Source organism: Dromiciops gliroides, chromosome 2 (assembly GCF_019393635.1).
Source record: "Dromiciops gliroides isolate mDroGli1 chromosome 2, mDroGli1.pri, whole genome shotgun sequence".
Taxonomy (NCBI): Eukaryota; Metazoa; Chordata; class Mammalia; order Microbiotheria; family Microbiotheriidae; genus Dromiciops; species Dromiciops gliroides.
The window spans coordinates 451,868,421-451,888,981 of NC_057862.1; the positions used below are offsets into that span (position 1 = coordinate 451,868,421).

Genomic DNA, 20,561 nt, shown 5'->3' on the forward strand with positions numbered 1-20,561 from the left:
ATTTGTCATATGAGATTTAGGAGAAATATAAGGCAAGCATCAAAGACTAGTTATAAGGGATTCAATAAGGTCAAACTGTTTACTTTTTATATGTCAAAATGCAAATCATATTCTTAAGACTGTCATTAGTACTTGGGTAGTTCAAAAGAAAGGTTGGGGATGAGCTAAGTAGGATATGGTGATTCTAAAAAGCACAATTGTGTAGGAAAAGCCAAAAAGAACAATTTTCTCATACAAATGAAGGACAAGAAGAAGAGATAATACAAAGGAATCAGGTGGAAGTGGAGGGCTGGTAGTGCTGGCACCCTACTCATCATATTTGGGTTAAAGAGGGAACAGCATACACATCTAGAAGGATATAAAAGTCTTCTAAATTTATAAGAAATAAGGGGGTGAGAGAACATGATGGGGGGATCTTAGAAGGGTGTGTGGATTAAGATTTGGGAGGGTGTGGGGAGAGGAAAAGGGAGGGACTCCTAGAGAAGTGGGTAGAATAAGAAATAGAAGCATTAGGGGAGAGGACAAGGGAGAGATTCTCCAAAGGAGTGTGTAATGAGGTAATGGTTAGAAGTAAATTAGAAGAGGGACAGGGTAAAAAGAGAGGCTGATAAAGACAATAGTGGGGGGAAAATAGGATGGAGGGAAATACACAAATTATAACTTTATATATTATATATTATTTATATATTATAACTTTAAATGTGAATAGGATGAATTCACCCATAAATGGAAATGGATAGCAGAATGGGTTAAAAATCAGAATCCAACAATATGCTGATTACAAGAAATACATTTAAAAATGAGAGATACACACAGAGTTCAAGTAAAGGGCTGGAGAAGAATGTATTATGCCTCAGCCAATGCAAACAAAGCAGGGGTAGTGATTATGATATCAGACAAAGTCAAAGCTAAAATAATTCCCCTCTCAGAACTAGATAAATCTGACCAAAAAAAATATGAAAGAAGTTAAGGGAGTGAATAGAATTTTAGATAAGCCAGAAATGATAACTATCTGGAGAGAATTGAATGGTAATTGAAAGGAATACATCTTTTTCTCAGTAATACATGGTACAAGGGGCAGCTAGGTAGTGCAGTGGATAAAGCACTGGCTCTGGATTCAGGAGGACCTGAGTTCAAATCTGGCCTCAGACACTTGACACTTACTAGCTGTGTGACCCTGGGCAAGTCACTTAACCCCCATTGCCCGCCACCCCCCCCCAAAAAAAAAAAAAAGAAAGAAAGGAATACATGGTACAAGATTGAACATATGTTAGGGCACAAAACTTTTATAGCTAAAAGCAGAAACATTAAATGCTTCCTTTACAGGCCACAATGCAATAAAAACTATATTTAATAAGGGGCCATAGCAACATAGGGGGAAAAAAAAAAACTAATTGGAGACTAAACAACCTGATCTTTTTTTTTTTTTTTTGGTGAGGCAATTGGAGTTAAGTGACTTGCCCAGGGTCACACAACTAGTAAGTGTCAATTATCTGAGGCCAGATTTGAACTCAGGTCCTCCTGAATCCAGGGCCAGTGCTCTATCCACTGCACCACCTAGCTACCCCTAAACAGCCTAATATTAAAGAAAGTATGGGTTAAAGAACAAATAACAGAAAGAATCAGTAATTTCATTAAAGAAAATTACAATATTGAAACAACAAATCAAAACCTATGGGATACAGCAAAACCAATAATCAGAGGAAGATTTATATCTCTAAGTGCTTATACAATAAAAAAGAGAAAGAGGAGACCAATGAATTGGGTATGCAATTAAAAAAAACTAGAAAAATAACAAATCAAAAATACCCAATTAAATACTAAATTAGAAATCCTAATAACTAAAGGTGAAATTAATTAAATTGAATGTAAGAAAACCATTGAATTAATAAATAAAACTAGCAGTTGGTATGACAAAAAAATCAATAAAATAGATAAACCATTAGTTAATATGATTTTTAAAAAGAGAGAAAAAACTAAATTACTAGTATCAAAAATGAAAAGGGAGACTATACCACTAAAGAAGATGAAATCAAAGCAATTATAAGGAGTTACTTTGCCCAATTATATGCCAATAGACTTAACAACTTAAGTGAAATGGAAGAATATTTACGAAAATACAAAATGCCTAGATTAGAAGAGAAAAAAGAATAATGAAATAGACCTATTTTAGAAAAAGACATTGAACATGCCATAAAGGAGCTTCCTAAGAAAAAAGTACCAGGATCAGACAGATTTATAAGTGAATTCTAACAAACATTTAAAAGTCAACTCATTTCTTTTCTTTCTTTCTCTCTTTCATTCTTTTCTTTTCTTATTTTTTTTGCAGGTCATTGAGGGTTAAGTGGCTTGCCCAGGGTCACGCAGCTAGGAAGTGTCAAGTGTCTGAGCCCAGGTTTGAAATTGGGTCCTCCTGAATCCAGGGCTAGTGCTTTATAACTATTTTCAATATTAAATAAATTATTTGGAATAATAGGCAAAGAAGGGGTCATACCAAATTCCTTTTCTGAAACAAATATGATACTGATACCTAAACCAGGAAAAGTAAAAACAGAAAGAAAATTATAGACCAATTTCATTAGTGAATACGGATGCAAAAATCCTATATAAAACACTAGCTAAAAGATTACAACAATATATTATAAAGCTTATACATTATGATCAAACAGGTTTCACACCAGGAATGCACAGATGATTTAACATAAGGAAAACTTTTAACATAACTGATTATATTAATGATAAAATTAACAAAAAGCATATGATAATAATAATGGATGAAGAAAAAGTATATGATTAAGTACAACACTCATTTCTCTTAAAAACATTTGAAGGTACAGGCATCAATGTACTTTTCCTTAAATTGATAAAAATATATATCTAAAACCATCAGCAAGCATTATCTGTAATGGGGATAAGCTAGAAGCCTTCCCAGTAAGATCAGATGTGCAACAAAGATGCTCACTATCACCAATATTATTCAATATTGTACTGGAAATCCTAGCAATACCAATAAGAGAAGAAAAAGAAATACAAGGAATCAAAATAGGGAATGAAGTAATAAAACCATCTCTTTTTTTTTTTCGGGGCAACGGGGGTTAAGTGACTTGCCCAGGGTCACACAGCTAGTAAGTGTCAAGTGTCTGAGGCCAAATTTGAACTCAGGTACTACTGAATCCAGGGCCGGTGCTTTATCCACTGCGCCACCTAGCCGCCCCCAAAACCATCTCTTTTTAGAGATATGATGATATATTTGGAAAATGCTGAAGACTCAACTAAAAAGTTAATTGAAATAATTAACAATTTCAGCAAAGTAGGAGGATAAAAAGTAAACACACATAAATCATCAGCATTCTTATATATAATCAACAGTATCCTGCAGGAAGAGATAGCTAGAAATACCTAGCTAGATACAAGAAAATTTGAAGAACATGGAATACATTACCTGTCAGACTTATGGATAGGTGAATAATTTATGAACAAATAAGAGATAGAGAGCAGAGTGAGATGTAAAATGGATAATTTTGGTATTAAATTTAAAAGGCTTTGTACATGTGAAACATATGTAGCCAAGATCAGAAGGAAAGCAGAGAAGGGGGAGGGGGAGGATTTGTAGAAAATTCCTCAGATAAAGGTCTCATTTCTTAAATATATAAAGGACTTTGGCAAATCTATAAGAATGTGAGTCATTCCCCAATTGATAAATGGTCAAAGGATATGAACAAGCAGTTTTTCAATGAAGAAATCAAAACAATTTATAGTCATATGAAAAAATGCTCTAAGTCATTATGGATTAGAAAAATATGAATTAAAATATCTTGAGATATCATTTTATACCTATCAGACTGGTTAAAATGTTAGAAGGTAAAAGTGACAAATGTTGGAAGGGATGTGGAAAAATTGGGGCCTTATTTTTGGTGGTGCACTTGATCCTTCTCACTCCTGTCTTCTACAGCATATTGCATCCTCAATCATCCATTTTCTCTCAAATCTTCAACCTCTTTCAACTGGTTCCTTCCTTGAACATGCCCAAGTTTTGCCCAACCTTAAAAAACCCTTCACTATATCCTACAATCCATTCAAGCTAATGTCCTTTATCTCTCCTTTCTCAAACTCCTTGAAAAAGCTATCTGCATTTGCTGCCTTCACTTCCTCTCTAAACTCTGCAATCTTGCTTCAGAATTTATCACTCAAATGAAACTTCCTGATCCTGTTCCACCCCACCCACAGCTGCTAATGCTTGCCCCTTATGTTTAACTGTTTTCTATTTATTTGTAGATAAATAGGGCTGCTAGGTGGCACAGTGGATCAAATGCCACGTTTCAAAGCAGGAAGACTCCTCCAGAGTTCAAGTCTGGCCTCAGACACTTACTAGCTGTATGACCATGAGCAAATTACTTGACTCTATTTGTCTGTTTACTCTTTAAAATGAGCTGGAGAAGGTAATGGCAAACCACTCCAGAATCTTTTGCAAGAAAGTTTCACATGGGGTCAGGAAGAGTTGTACACAACCGGATATTTATTTGTATTTATTATCTTTCTATTTATGCTATTTATTCATGTGTATTTGCCTCCCTTGTTAATGTAAGCTCCTGTGAGTAGGAACATTTGCTTTCTTTGTTTTTGTATCCTTAGTGCCTGACACACAGTAGGAATGTAATAAAAATGTTGGATGGATTAACTGCACAAGAGGCAGAGTTGCCACAGTGATGATTATGGATCCTTTGAAGTATAAGGAACACTTTCTGGGCAAGTATAAGCAAAAGTAAAGTAGTAGATAACAACAGGACATTTCAATGTATTTATAGCTATATCAAGACACATCTTTGTGAGCAATGCTCTCTTCTCTTTTCCCTAGCTTTTAATTTTTTCTTATAATTTCATCAATATAATAGTAATCTGTGCAGGACCACATTTCAGAATAGCATGTGTTCTCATTAAATTATTATCAAAAGACAAATTGCTTATTATGTAGACATCCTTTTATGCTTAGATTCTTTGTTTTTCTTATCTATGAGGGAGAATAATAAAAAATGGGGGTGAGATCACTCCAAGCATATCCTTATCCTATAATTATAGGTCTTTTCCAAAATGCCCTGTAAGATATAATGGGCTTTTTGTCAACGCCCAAAGGCCCCAACCAGAGATTAATCTAGACTGATTGAATTGAGACTGACTGAGAGTGATTGACTTTTGCTGGTTAGCCTACTTAAAGTTAAATTAAACCACACCTGCCTGACTCTAAGGGGGAGTGTTTTCAGAGGCTGTGGACTATGACATCAACTCAACATAAGACCACTCTCAACCAATCAGCTTGAAGGACCTCCCCAGCTTGAAGGCTGGCTCCCTGGCTTTGGGCTCTTTTGTTCCGGAACCTTGGGTTGGTGACTGAGTGAGGAAGTCCATTCTGAACCCTAGGGTAGAAAGGTTTTCTTTCTCAATTTTCTGAACTCCATGTGTTCTCTCTTTACTAACCCCTAATATACTTTAATAAATGCTTAATGCCTAAACTGTTGCTGAAGCTTCTAACTTATAAGTAAATCCTAGGGGGCAGCTAGATGGTACAGTGGATAAAGTACCGGCCCTGGATTCAGGAGTACCTGAGTTCAAATCTGGGCTCAGACATTTGACACTTACTAGCTGTGTGACCCTGGGCAAGTCACTTAACCCCCACTGCCCTGCAAAAAAATAAATAAAAATAAGTAAATCCTAGCTAGTTCCCCATCCTCCCCCCCTCCCCACCACAATGGGGGCAGAAAAAGGCGACACACACATTAGATTTTAAACATCACAGTCCATGGGCCAATATGCCAACCTTAGATATGACTGTATGTATGTATGCATCCTAAACACATGAATCTATGTGTAGGGAATTACTTTAGATCTCTGGTTATTCTGAGTGAATTTGAGAGGAAGAAGTAAAGGGAGCATCTCTAGTTCTAATGATTTTTAACCATAAAAGCTCAGCAAAATGTGTGCAGAGCTATATGTTTTGCACATTACAAGCATTCAATTTATTTCTACAACTGATTAATTCTATTTTGGTTAGATTTATCAAATTAACATTTTGTGCACATTCTTCTGGAACTTTGGTCAGCGTCCCACTGTCCTGATTTGTGACTCTTTTTGAGCAAGGTCTTAGCCATGCTTCACTTCCCTCCCTGGTTTTAGGTCATCTCCACCCAAAGACAGGAGTTATCTTCCATTTATTCATTCATTCGATTTTATACAGGGATCATCTTTGTAATGTTGATTACCATATAAAAAGTTTCCCTTCTAAACTCTCTTAGCTCCCAGCATATAATATACACAATACTGAAAGGGAGAAAAAAGATAAACAAAAGGGAGAGGTCTAGTGGAACGATTTATGGTCTTGGAATCAGAAGAACTAGGCTAAAAGTCCTGGCTGTATGACCTTGAGGAAGTCACTTTACCCAAGTTGGGGCCAATTATAAATGCCCCCTTTCAAAAGCTTGTTTTGCTTTGCCTTATATTATTACATAATTGTAAACTTTTTTATTCAAAAACATAAAAATTGAGCATCAGTAGATCTTGTTAGGATATTTCCTGTTTGGGGGAGAGTCTTTCATAGCACCTTTAAAAAATTTTCTATTAAAGTGTTTTCCCAATGTCAAAGAAAAATTCACACCTTTATAAGTAGGGGGAGTTGTCTTTTTTTTTGGGGGGGGGAATGAGGGTTAAGTGACTTGTCTAGGGTCACACAGCTAGTAAGGGTGACATGTCTGAGGTCAGATTTGAACTCAGGTCCTCCTGAATCCAGGGCTGGTGCTTTATCCACTGTGCCACTTAGCTGCCCCCTATAAGTAGATTTGAAAAATCCCAACTTCACAGATTTATTGAGAAACTTGGGGAGGGGGAACTAATAAATTGCCCTAAAATGAGAAAAATTAGCATCTCCAAAAATCTGTAATAACTGGCCTTAAATATTGTTAAGGTTTTACAAGCTCACCATTGAAAACAAATAGAATTTTTTTTAATGTGGTGTGATAAGAACAATTATTGCAAAAATTATTTGTTCCAGGAAACTTGGTTACTTTATGTAACATCCTGTTATTGAGTGAGGTAGACAGACTGAATTCAATAGATACCCCACTAAATTTTTCATGGAATTACCTAACATAAACTGAGGTGTGCCTGTGCCAGACTTTTCCTAAAGACTTAGTTAAAACAAACATATTACTATGGATTTTTTTTTTTTAATGAAAGCTTTCTCCTTGGTGAAATCTCTCATCTTCACCTGGCTCTTATCAGTCTAGTAACTAGTGCTAATACACACATCCAGGCCCATATAGCTATATTTTATTGAATGCTTATGTACAAGAACTAATGAACACTTTTTGGGCCCATCTTAGCCTTTAACTCAGCTATATTCCTTCCCTCCGCAAAACCCATACCTCTCATTTCTAGTATCTAGCACACAGTCCCTCTGGCTTCAACAACTGGCATGAAGAGAAATAACTGAAAATCTATGGGGAAAAAAAAAAGACAGCACTGGACAAGATGTTCTTTAAACTTCCTTTCCATCTTTAACAATCCATCCATTATTTTTGTGCTGGTTTCCCCACTTTTGGTTTTGGTTTTGGTTTTTTGAGGGGCAATTGGGGTTAAGTGACTTGCCCAGGGTCACACAGCTAGTAAGTGTTAAGTGTCTGAGGCTGGATTTGAACTCAGGTCCTCCTGAATCCAGGGCCGGTGCTCTATCCATTGCGCCATCTAGCTGCCCCTGGGTTCCCCACTTTTAGCAGATTATATTTAGTGCTTTATAATCTTTTCCTAGTTTTATAATGATTATTCAACCAATCTACAAACAACCCTTAAGGATCTTTTCAGAAATCAGACAAGGCAGTGAATTAGAAAGAATGAGTATAGCTGAGCTCTCTTTCTGCATCTTCTTGATAAAGACCCGGAGAGCACAACAGACTAAATCCTGATCGGAAAATCCAAGAGTAAAAAAATTACAGTAATTTTTCTGGGTCAGGTTGGCATAGGGAGACAGATAAAGGTTTGGGGATACAGGAGGCCTGATGTCTAGCCAGGAGCGCAGGTGGAGACTTCCAGTGCAGGTACTAAAGGAGGGTTTGCCTGTGGCTATTCATGAGGGCAGGAAGAGGTCCAAGATATAGCACTGAGGGGCTTGGCTTTGTGCAAATAACAATAACAGATGTTAATCATACCCCAGAGCTGGGTCACAACTACAGCGTAGACTGAAAAGGAGACCTGTGTCTAAAGGTGGTGGTCCAATGCAAAGTAAGGTCTCAGGTCCTTGATTGTGTACTGACCAGGTTGGGGGTGGGGCTGTAGTTCTGTCATTCTGAACCTATGGAGCTTTACAGCTGGTTGACAGTAGTTGAGTCCAGCAGCAACCTATTGGAACTCCCACTAGGGATAGAGCCATAGCTGTGTTGTGTGATGTTTAAAATCTAAATTGTGGTCGCCTTAAATCAGAAGCTTCAGCACCAGTCTAGCCTAGAGTTCCAGCCTGGTTGGGTTCTTCCTGAAGTCCTCCTCCACGAGCCTGCTTTAATCAGGAACACCCAAGCAAGCTGTTTGTGGAAGCTTTTTATAGATCTGGAACAGAGGCGGTCCTTACACACTGCTTCAAGCTGATTGGTTGGCGTCATCCAAATCCATTGGTTTTGAAGGTGTTCTCAAGTTGAGTTCACAGTCTAGTTTCTGAGAACAATACTTTCTTAAGGGCTAGCCAGATGTGATTACAATCCAATTAACTTGAAGTAGGCTTAATCAGCAGTCAATCACTCTCACTTGATTCAATCAGTATAGATTAATCTCCAGGTGGGTCTTTGAGTATCTGCTAAATCCCATTATTTCATCACAGTTGTTTAGACACAAACCCATTTCAGGAACTTGTAGAGTTCAGACTAGAAGAGCAATGCTTATACTCTTGCCCTTTATTTGGTCTCACTGAAAGCTTGTAGATCTCTAGCCTGAGCTGTCCCAGAAATCTTTGAATAACATAACACTTAATACCACATGAAAGCAGTACTAGGATCCAAATGGATGAAAAGTAGCAACAAGGACAGTTCATCCATGCCCTCTAGAAGTAGAGTCTCATCTTAACGCAGAGCCAAAAGTCAAGCAACACTGGAAGAATGAACAAAAACAAAAGGATCCTACCATAAAGAAATATGATAGCAAAGGGGACACTCAAGACACAAATCCAGAAGAGAGTGATTCCAAAATACCTACAAAGTCCCAGGAGAAAAATACATAAGATCAGTTAGAATACCTGGAAAGCCACTGGCTAGGATACCAAAAATAGGGCTAAAAATGATTTTAATAAATGAGTGTACAAGAAGGAACAATTGGAAAGGAAATCAAAGTATTGATGACAAAGAATCAAGAGTTAAGGGAAAAAAGAACTGGAGAAAGAATGAACAGTTTGGTACAAGAAATAGAATAGAAAGTATAAGATTAAAAAAGTTCAGGGAGAAATAATTTAAGACTACTTGAAGGGCATGACCACTTTCTTCCCTACCAAAAAAGGAGCCTAAACATCATGTTTAAGGAAATTATATATTTTTTAAAACTGCAAAGATCTAGAATCAGAGGGCAAGGTTTAAAAAATCCTCTGGTCACCTCTTAAAGGAGATCCTAAAATAAAAACTTCCCAAATCCAGTTTCCAGGTCAAAGAAAAAAAATACCTAAGTATTTTCTGTGGTGGCTATGCTCCTTCTTTCAATCCTTGTCTGAGTAGATAAGGACCTTTCAGCCACTATTATAACCAAGTCGAATAGGTGAAATTTAGATTTCATAATAAATCCAATCCCATGGATAAGAGAATAAAAAGGTAATAAAAAAGGTAAAAAAAACAAAGGCTGGAAAAAGGGAAGGACGAGAGTGGGGCAATTATAAAAGAGGGAACAGAAAGGATGAATGTGGAGATGTATGAAATGATAAAAGAAAACATGAAGAGCAGGGAAAAATAACCAGACAGGTGAATAGTGAGAGGAAATTCTAAACATAAAAAAGATGAGAGAAAAGGAATAAGGAAAAGATTTTCTGAGAAGGCAGGGCACATTTAACAGTAAAAAAGCTCACCAAAAGAAAAACAAATATAGAGCATAGTTGGAGGGCTGCCTGCAAAGAGATAGGAAGCATGAAGGCAGAAGACATTTAGAAATGCATTAGAAAAAATACAACTACACATTCCTCTGCTGAAGTTTCCAGATGCCTCTGTGATATGGCTGTGACACCGAGTTCTTCGAAGTTAATCCAGTTGAACATAAGCTGTGATGGGTTCTATACTGTGTATTTTAAAATTCTAAACATGGGTTCTAATCTGTCCCCCCAGTTTGGGGGAAAACTGACTGAAATCACTGATAAACGAATTTAGGTTTTTTAAGGATTTTTTGAAAGACAGTAAAAGAAAGAGAAAGATTGAGAACAGACTTCCTATAACCTGGCAATCCTAGCTTTCCTAAACTCCCCTGTGAAGTCCTCTGCCCCCGTGCCGATCTCTCCAGCCAAAAGAGAGCAAGCTCTCTGCGCAGCCTCTGCTTCCTCCTTCCTGTTTCCCTCCCAGAAATGGGAGGTTCAAGCTGATTGGTTGACTGGGCCCAAAGTGGTCAAAGTTCAAAGTTGTTAGTTTCTGAGAACAATTACTTTCTTAAGTACCAGCCCTACAGTGCTTACACTCTAGTAAACTGTCAACAGTCAGTGCCTTATGTAATTCAATCAGTTTAAATCTCCAGGTGGGTCTGTGAGTATCTGCTAAATCCATTACCTTAACACAATACCAAGCTGGAGAAACATCAGTATGGGCCTGAGTGACAGGCAACAAACCAGCCTAGCTAACCTCAAAAATCCATTGCCAAAGGCACTGGCCACTTATGAGGGTTATTTTGGTCACAGTAACCATAAAATCATCTAAAGTATGGAAGGACTTAGCTATCACTAGTGAAGTAGAACTCCCCAGTATGGTTCATTATATACATATTAGAGCTGAAAAAAAGACCATTGGGACCATCTAGGCAAATGTCTTCATTTTATAGTAGCAAACTGAGACCTGAAGATATTATGTAACTTTTCAATATAACATCCCTGGCAAGGAAGAAGGATTAGAGTTCTCATTCAGTTCTCTATAGTCCCAACCCAAATGTTTTAACAAAAAAGTCCATATTTAGGGTAAGTTTTCTCTATGCTCCTTAAGAAAATTTGACATACCAGAGATGTAAGTCCTGATAATATATACCTAAAAGTAAAGTACCAAATAAATCTAGCTTCTATAATACTGGCCGACTGAATGTCAACTACAGAGAAGGCCTGGGTTTGGAACAGACACTGTGAGGAATAGGAAAACGTATCAGTAGTAAATTCATCACTGATGCTAAAATATAGAAAGATTTAAATAATTCCTTGAAGAAACCAAGTTCAAAATATAATCATACAAATAAAACTTATTTTTCACATTCTGAAAAAATATAATATGACACAGTAATACTTTGGTTGGATATTATTCAACAGTTGAATGCTGATGACACATGTCATACAATATTCCTGGTACTTGTGTGATTCAGAATATTAGTATATTTAAAAACTCTTTAGTGAATTTGTATTTAAAAATATATTGTGACCAGATTCGACAAAGCACATAGAGAGCTTCAAAAAGTGCAGTGATATGAATCATTTTAATTCAAGAACATGTATAATTTATGAACCTGAAATTCAAACAAACTTGTTAGATGTTCAATGTGATCATCCAGTTCAAGTATTTATGCCCTAAGAGTACAAGAATGAAGAAATATTACATCCTCTCCTTAAAGTCACCTTGTAAAGCAAAATTTGAAAAATAATTCAGAAATTCTAGATTCTGATTTTTCGTAATGTATTTGTTTCAAATCTTTCCAAACATCTATAGATCATATAGTTCATTTACATATTTACACACCAAGATTTAAAACAAAACTATGAGTTATCAAACTGGAGAACAGAAGGTAGTTTCTTAATGTGTTAACTTTGGGAACCCTACTCCAATCCAAAAACAGAACCTCTGTGATTTCATGGCAATCCTATGTTAACAAATGCTTTAAAATAACTTAAACCAGTAGTCTGGAATGATACTTAAATGAGCAGATTAGTGGTCTAGAAATACTACCATATCTACCAAAGCTGAATTTAAAGTGAAAAACTGTAATAACATATTATACATGTAGGGACTTAGTTCTTAAGTTATCATTCCTATAAGGTTATATTTGCCTGTATTTATAAAATACTTTTTTGTCAAAAGCACTTTCCTATGTCCCCACTTTGGCATAGTGTCATTTAATCTTTGGGACAACCTAAACTGTGGCAATTACCTGGAAGACAGACTAGCGAAATGCTCAAGATTAATCTTTTATCTTGCTAGAGTTAACTAAATCAGTACAAATTGTCTTCAAAAGGTTTCAAGAAAAAGAGAACTGGTTAGTTAACTGCACAAATCTTTAAAGATAGGAGGTAGGTATTATGTGCCTCAATGATGAAAATAGTTAAGGTTCATGCTAAAAATAAAATAACTGAAAAATATCATTTATAGATTTCATGAGGAAGACCAATGTTTGTAATTTACAGAGATTAATATAATCTCCAATATCTAATTTTTACTATATTCCAGATATTAATAACATGTTGACTTCTCAACTTGCAATCTACTGTCACATATCATAGCCTTGTTAAATATAGTCTAAACACAAAAAAGCAAAAACTGAAGATAAAAGGATCACGTGGATGGCATTATTAAAATCTATCTTAGGTAAAAATTAGTTGTAATGAAGTAAAAAATGTAATACTTAGGTATTGCAGATCTGAGTTTTATTACTGGAATAATATTTTTAGATAGAATTGCTATTTTTAAAAGAGGTCTTAAATATGGCACAATTATTTGTTCTCAGAAATGCAGGACCACCAATGAACCAAATGCAGCTACCAAAGTTGTTTTTTCCTAAAGTAATTCAATGAATAACAGTGCATAAGATGACAAATAAGCCAAAAGAAAATTCTTGATGACAGACTGTTTCAAGAAATAGAAAAATGTAAAAATTTTTCCTTATAAAAAGGATCAACTATTGTGAGCAAATGGTAAGTACTGTACTTAGTGATGATCACACTGTAATAATCAGTGAATGTGGAACAATTGCATATATCTGCATTTCCAACTTTTTCCACCATGATTCTAAATCAAGGTAAAAAAAGAATTTTGTACAAATTCAGGAAGGCGTTGGCACCACGATTGCCATAAGATGGTATGATGAATTAAGAAATACTTTAAAAAGTTATATTATATTATATTATATATAGGAGAGAAAATAATATTCAAAGAAGAAATCTCTAATCTGTGGTCGATCTCCGATACCAAAACCGAGCCCTGAAGTCATCACTGCAAGTCATGAAGCCAGGGTTGGTGGGAGAGTGTACTATACAACGAACAATATTATTATGCCCCAGGGAAAGTAGATTTCTTCGTTCAGCTGTTCGTGAGTCCCAGCAGCAAAGACTAATTGTCCTTTCATCAGGAAGTAATACATAATCTTCTGTGTGGTTAAAGACTGCTTGAGTTCGGTGTACTTGTCGTCCACTCAAACCAGCACCTGTAAAATATTGGGACTATTAAGCTTTTGAAGATGTGTTAAGTTGCCAAGAGATAAATTTGTACATGATGAGCAGCATTTTAATTCTGCTCATCACCTCAATGTTCTAAATTGGAGTTAACAAGCTCTTCTGATTTCAACTGGCTATTGAATATTCTCATCAGACAAAAGATGCTTCAATTACATCAACAAAAAGAAGTTAATTATTCACTGTATAAAGCTTTCTATTTTAATAATATCTATAACTAAATAAAACAGTAAACATACATAACTAGAATGTGTAGTACTAAAGTACTTTAAAAAGAACTGGCCAATTTAAGGAATACTGCACCCTACTGGCTCAAAAACTCATGAATACTCAACAAATAAAATAGTGATAGTACTTTGAAAATAGAAGGGATTTTAGAGATTATATGGTCCAACCTCTTCAAGATGGGGCTCTTATGGTAAGTAATTACCAACAACAGAGTCCTACGCAGACACAGGACCAGGCCCTGCACTTATTTATTAGAAAACAAGCAAAATTAAACACTGAAATACTAATTACAGTATTATTTGAAACAGATGCTAGACAATTATTTACACTATTTCTTCTATTGGTTATTTTTTGATTCAAAACTAAAATCATTCTAATTACTTTGTGTTACTGGTGTCTGACATTTTCAATGATGCTAAGCTTTATTGGATAAAAGTAAAGTTTTCAATAAATTTAAGGTCTTATTTCAAAGTTTCATGTACTTTCTGATTTCTTCTGGTAATTCCATATGTCTTATGGGAAGGAATCAGGGCACTACAAAGCTTTTAAAATAAGTGAAGCCATCTTACACTAGGCAGAATTCAATTCCCATAATGTGGCACAATAGAAAGAAATGAGCTTTGGAATCAAAAGGATCTTGTTTGGAATCCTGCTTCCCTTCTGACAGAACTTTTCAACTTGGGCAAGTCACAATCTGTTTCCTTATCTGTAAAATAAGAAGGCTGACTAGATGGTCTGAGGGGTCCTTTCCAGCTCTATGCATCTTATATGTAATCTTTCTTTTCTTCTTAACATTCATTTTTTAAGGTTTTGAGTTCCAAATGCTCTACTTCCCTCTCACCCTTCCCCTACCCATTAAGAAGGTGAGCAATAGGACATCAAAGCAATGTGAAGTCATGCAAAACCTATTTTCATATTAACCATGCTGAGGAAAAAAGAGGCAAGAAAAATAAAGTTACGGGGAGAAAAAAGCATGCTTCAGTCTGCATTTGGAGTTCATCAGTTCTCTATCTGAAGGTGGACAGTATTTTTCATCATGGTCCTTTGAAACTGTCTTGGATTATTGTCTTGATCAGGATCCTATATGTAATCAATAGTACTCCTGGGTAAAGTGTGCTCCAGACAAGTTTTGTTATGTACCACTTGTGTGGCCTTAAGCAAATCACTTATGTTTCCTCACTTATAAAAAGGGTATAAATACTTGTACCAGGAAACTCACAAGGTTGCTGTGTGACTCAAGCAAAATAATAAATATGAAAGCATTGTGCAACTTTAAAATACAAGATAAATGTAAGGTAATGGTTTTATGTACTATTTTCACATACCTGTATATCTGACTAATGTTCGTCCTGTTGAAATCTCCCATAGTTTAGCTACAGAGTCCTTTCCACTCGAGAGAATATATTTCGAATTTTTGGAAAAAATTGCAGAGCAGACTTCAGCACCATCATGTGCCTTCTCAAAAGTAGTAATACAACGATTTGAGACACCATCCCATAATTTGATGCAGCCATCCTTGCTACCAGTCACATACATGTTGGCACTAGGATTATAATTAACTGAACATATTGCATCAGTATGTTGATCTTGAGGGTTGCAAGACACAAAACATTGAAATGTATTGATATCATAAAGCCGAAGGGTTGGATGTTGGGTTCCAACAAGTATGAAGTCTCCAGAAGGATGAAATGAGATTGAACGTAACATTTCAGCTTCCTAGTAAAGAGAACATTAGACTTAAGTGACTAAGTGGCAGACAAATATGTTAATTATGGGAAATATGCTGCTCTTAGAATGGAATTCATTAAATAATTTCTCCCAAGCACTACTTCTTTAGGCAAAGGACTATCCAACTGAATAAAATTGGGTCAACATATCAAGAAGGTATCTTTGGCACAAGGCAGTCAAATGTTATGGCAGTGGAAAGAGCTTTGGATTTGGAGTCACAGGAGGAATAAGATTCAAATCTTGGCTCTGCCACTTACTAGTTGTGTGATCTTTGGGCAAGTTATTTCACCTACTTCCTTAACCATAGGTAACTTATTTACTTAGAGAGGTTCCAACTCTAAAGTAAATAATACAAACCTACTTGTTTCTTTAGCTGGTTCCAAGAAGGTCCCCAAAATTTAAATACAGGACTGTCAATCACTTTGAAAAGAAGTGTCAGTAAACATTATAGTATTATTAACCCCTTAGAAACATAGTTTCCAGATTAGGCATAAACTGATGCTGCTTTTCAGAAAGAGCTTGATGGTTCCAAATAAACCAATTTTCTAGTCTCTGAAGCCAGGAACCTAGTTTATAGTATATGGAAGGTGGGTTGGGATGGTGGTGGTAGAAATATTTTAAAAAGGCCATATCAAGGTTCCAACCTTTTAAAAAATTTCTTAAGGCTAATTACTAACAGTAGTTCTCATCAGTATATGGAAATGTGAAATGCAAATGAATTTTTGTCATATATTGCTGAACATGGATTATTAGGCTAGGCACTATGAATGGCTTTTTTTTTTTTTAGTTTTTAAAATTTATTTTATTTTTTTGGTGAGGCAATTGGGGTTAAGTGACTTGCCCAGGGTCACACAGCTAGTGAGTGCCAATTGTCTGAGGCTGGATCTGAACTCAGGTCCTCCTGAATCCAGGGCCACCTAGCTGCCCCATGAATGGCTTTTAATTACCTCATCACATGAGGGGGGGAAAGGATGCCTTATCATCAGTGTACTTAATATTTAAATATATGCACCAAAAACAAGTATCAAACATTTTTCAACCTGAATGTATTTGAAGGCTCTTTTGGCAGATGGTTTGGAATAATCAAACAACTTAAGAGTATAGTCCCTTGAACCTGATGCTAGAATTTGCTCCGTTGGGTGGAAAGCAAGACATGTAACTTCATCCACATGATCATACAGAGTTCTGATAACAGGATGATTTTCCATATTTTGCTGGGCTGTCTCATTCATCATGACCTATAGGCAAAGGGGAAAAAAATTACATGCAGAAGAGTGTATGTGTACACACAAACACGTACATAAACAGATTATACAATCTTAAAAAAATAATTGAGGCAATACTGACACCATGGTTAGCACTGGCCATATTATTATTGGCCTAGAAGTCAGGAAAACCTGGGTTCAAGCCACTTAATCTCAGTATCAAAGCAGAGAAGGTGTCAGTATTTTAGTAGATGGAGTTTCTTTGCTAGGAGTTCCCTACGTAAATGAAGCCACAGGTTTTATCCAAGAGATTAAAAACATTATTTAAAAACTGTCTTAAATTATGGCTCCCAATCTGGTAAAAAACATTATGACCCATACCTCTATTGGCATAGCACTTTTTGCTAACATTCTTTCTGTATCTAGTATCTTTATTGAAGCATCAGCAGATCCAGTAGCTATTAATTGTCCATCTCTACTGTAAGTAGCCACACGGCAAGGTCCTTTATGAGATGTGACATAGCAAGTTTCATATTCTGAAGCCTCTGGGGACATGGTCTGAACATCCGCATCAAATTCCAGGTCAATTCCTGTGCCAGGAGCAACTGTATCTGAGCGTCCAATTGCATACTGAACAGCACTATCATCATTTTCCATTCCTAAAAGAGCAAATTGAGGGAAAAAAGATGTACTTCAAAATCCTAGATGAAGCATTGGGCTCCCAAGCTACAGAATAAAAAGTACTACTGGCTGACAACCCAAGGGAATAAGGATAAAGAGAAAACCAAAAAGGAGAATAACACACCTGTAATAAAATTATTTCTTCCTTCTCTAGAGCTCTTCTCATATTCTCTGTGCTCATGCCAGGTAACAGTAGGTAGGAGATGTTTTGTCATTAAGTCAGATTTATTGCCATCTACCACTGACATTTTGGAAGGATTTTTTTTTTTGAGGAAATGCAAACTTTTAGAAAAATGCTGACCATTTAAATTTTCAGCAATTCCTAAGAATATGCTCAATTTAATATTCAGAGCTCAAAATGTCAGCCACCATGATGGCAATGACTCTTGAGAAGTGCTTTGCTTTTTTTTCCAGCCTGTTTTCTTTTGCCTCTCCTTTGGGAGGTCATTACAATGATCACCATCAAAGCAAGTTAAGAAAAGTTACAGGAACTCAGTTCCCACCATATTCCTCATGAAGGGTGATATTCTCTTATACTTGTTACAGAACTAGAGCAATAAATCTACATTCAAAGGTGAATCTAAAAATCCAAGCTTCAAAGTGCAAGATACCTAGTTTGATGAGATGAAGGAGCTGTTCAGAGGGTGCACACACAGACTGAGGCTTGATTTCATTGATGAGACCATTAGCAATGTTGATATAGCCATCATAGAGCAGCTGGCTGATGATCAATTTATAGAGCTGCTGACGATCTTTTAAGCTCACTTTCGTCCTGTACATTTTGGTGAAAAATAATCACCTCCTTTCACCTGCAAAGGAAGAGAGCCAGAAACTGAAAACGAACAATGATATATATGATTTTTCTTTGTTTCACACACTTAGTATAGCTCTCTGTTTTAAGTCTAGCACACATATCATTTAAGTTAGGAAGAGTACTGGACATGACTCATCTCAAGGTAATGATAGATAGCTATAGGCCAGGGGTCCTTAACTTTAAAAAAAATGTTTTTTCTTTGTTTTATCCATTTAATAACCTTATTTTGAGGAATCCATAGGCTTCACCAGACTGGTGAGAGGGTCTATGATAGAAAATAATGTTAGGAACCCCAGTTATATAGTTATTCCAAAAAAATAGGGAATGTTCCCCTTCCCCCAGGTAAAGTGTTAAGGGGTAGGAGAGCTATCGGGTTCAAGTAGTACTAAGGGGAAATAAAAAGATGAGTGAAGGAGAAGTAGGAGATATCTGAGAAAGGGGAAAAAAGATAACACAGGATCATAGCAATATAGAGGAAAAGGGGGAAGATTTCTAAAGGATAGAACAAGAAAGAAGAATAAGTTGATGTGGGTTTTAATCTATGAAGAGGGCGATTAAGCTGATTTACGGCTGATATTTGGATGGCTTTGTCCATTACTTCTTATTAATTAGAAAATCATGGCTGGTTTAGAGGTTTTGGTTTTGGCAAACCCAGGTTGGTTATATTTGGGGAGAGGAAAAATTAGAAAGCCAGGATCCTAAGATCTTTCAGATCAGAGAATTAGGGCTGGAAGGGATCAGTCAAAATGTAGAGATGGAATGGAAATTAAAGGCCATATAGACCAACCACCTCATTTTACAGATGAGAAAAAAGAGGCCAAGGAGAGATTAAATGACTTATCCAAGGTTCAGAAGTAACAGATAGTGGTCAGAATAGGGATTTGAACTCAGGTCTTCTGATTTCAAATCTATTATTCCTTGTCCTGTGCTAAGCTGAGTTGGGGGCAGCTAGGTGGTGCAGTGGACGGTTTCAGGCCTGAAGTCAAGACTCATCTTTGTGAGTTCAAATCTGGCCTAAGACACTTACTAGTTGTGTGACCCATAGCAGGTCACTTAACCCTATTTGCCTCAGTTTCCTCATCTGTAAAATGAGTTGGAGAAGAAAATAGCAAACCATTCCAGTATCTTTGCCAAGAAAACTCCAAATGGGGTCTTGAAGAGTCGAACAGGACTGGAAAAAAAAAACACAAACCAAGAAAGAACTGAACAAGAAAGCCGAGTTAAGCAGGGCCTTTTTTACTAATTTAAGAACATTATTTTGAGGAGTCCATGGCTTCATTTTGCAGACAAGTAACCATGGCCCTTTTCTGGGCCAGCATCACAGCCCTCTTTCCTCCTTTGCGTGGGGGAGTCTTAAGTCATAGGAATCCATGCACCTTATAGGTTCCTGTCACAAACTAATAGGATACAATCTATACTAAGTTCCTGATGACAAGGACTTTTATGTTTGTATACTCGGCAGACTATGCACTTAACAGACATCTGTCAAACTGATTTGAAGACTGGGCCCAGAGAGGGGGAAAACTTGACAAAGGTCTCAGGGGCAGCAAGAGGCAGAACTTGCGACTCTCACCCAGGTTTTCTGACTCCAATTCCTTTCTAGTATACCACGAGGTGTGCCAGGCATGGTGGTGGTGGCGATGGGTGAGAAGGGACCTCAATTCTAATATTAAAATAATCATGTGGCTGCTACAGACTAAACTACTTGCCTACAACAAGGGAGGGGAGCTTGCACCAGCCCGGGTGGACGAGGAACCCAAGAGCAGACTAGAGTCTGGATAGATGGTATTTGTTCGGGGAGGCGGAGGAGGCGGGAAGGCTCGACCATGCAGGGTTGGGGAGGCAGTTGCCTCCCCAACCCTGCCAAACCCGCAAAAGGCCCGACCCTTTCGCTCTCGGACCCCCTCGCGCGTCCCCGCTCAGTACCAAGTCTGGGGAGGGGGTCCGGCTCCGGGCCTCCCAAGATTTAGGCCTCCGCCGGGACCCCCTTACACACTCGGCCTCTCCCGTCCCGGCACGCCCCCTCAGGCGATTCCTACTCCCATCTAGCGCTCGTGCTACTCCAGACCCCCCCGCCGGCGTCCTGGACCCTACATGTCCCTGGGCAGCAAAAGCTGTGACTCCTGCTCACAGCTAGGTGCCCGTACCTTGCCTCCGGAAACGAATCCACTACCGCCAGCTCCGGCAGCGCCAAGATCTGAGCCAGGATCTGAGTAAAATGGTGGCAAAAGGCTCTAACGAGCCTCCTAGCACCACCCCCACAGCGCATGCG

General features: G+C 37.2%; 1 protein-coding gene across 2 annotated transcripts; it reads right to left on the reverse strand.

The window, feature by feature from the left end:
* Positions 1–11,648: 11,648 nt before the first annotated feature.
* On the reverse strand, positions 11,649–20,549 carry CSTF1 (cleavage stimulation factor subunit 1). 2 transcript variants are annotated; one of them, XM_043990354.1, is made up of 7 exons: positions 20,437–20,549; positions 19,404–19,460; positions 18,087–18,284; positions 17,176–17,453; positions 16,630–16,827; positions 15,187–15,577; positions 11,649–13,605 (listed from the first exon to the last, which is right to left on the reverse strand). In XM_043990354.1, the coding sequence occupies exons 3-7, from the start codon at positions 18,253–18,255 to the stop codon at positions 13,346–13,348; spliced, it is 1,296 nt and encodes a 431-aa protein (XP_043846289.1). In that variant the 5' UTR covers positions 18,256–18,284; positions 19,404–19,460; positions 20,437–20,549; the 3' UTR covers positions 11,649–13,345. The 2 variants fall into 2 exon arrangements, with proteins under 2 accessions (XP_043846289.1, XP_043846288.1); XM_043990353.1 differs by lacking the exon at positions 19,404–19,460 and having other exon boundaries at positions 20,437–20,532.
* Between the last annotated feature and the right edge of the window lie 12 nt (positions 20,550–20,561).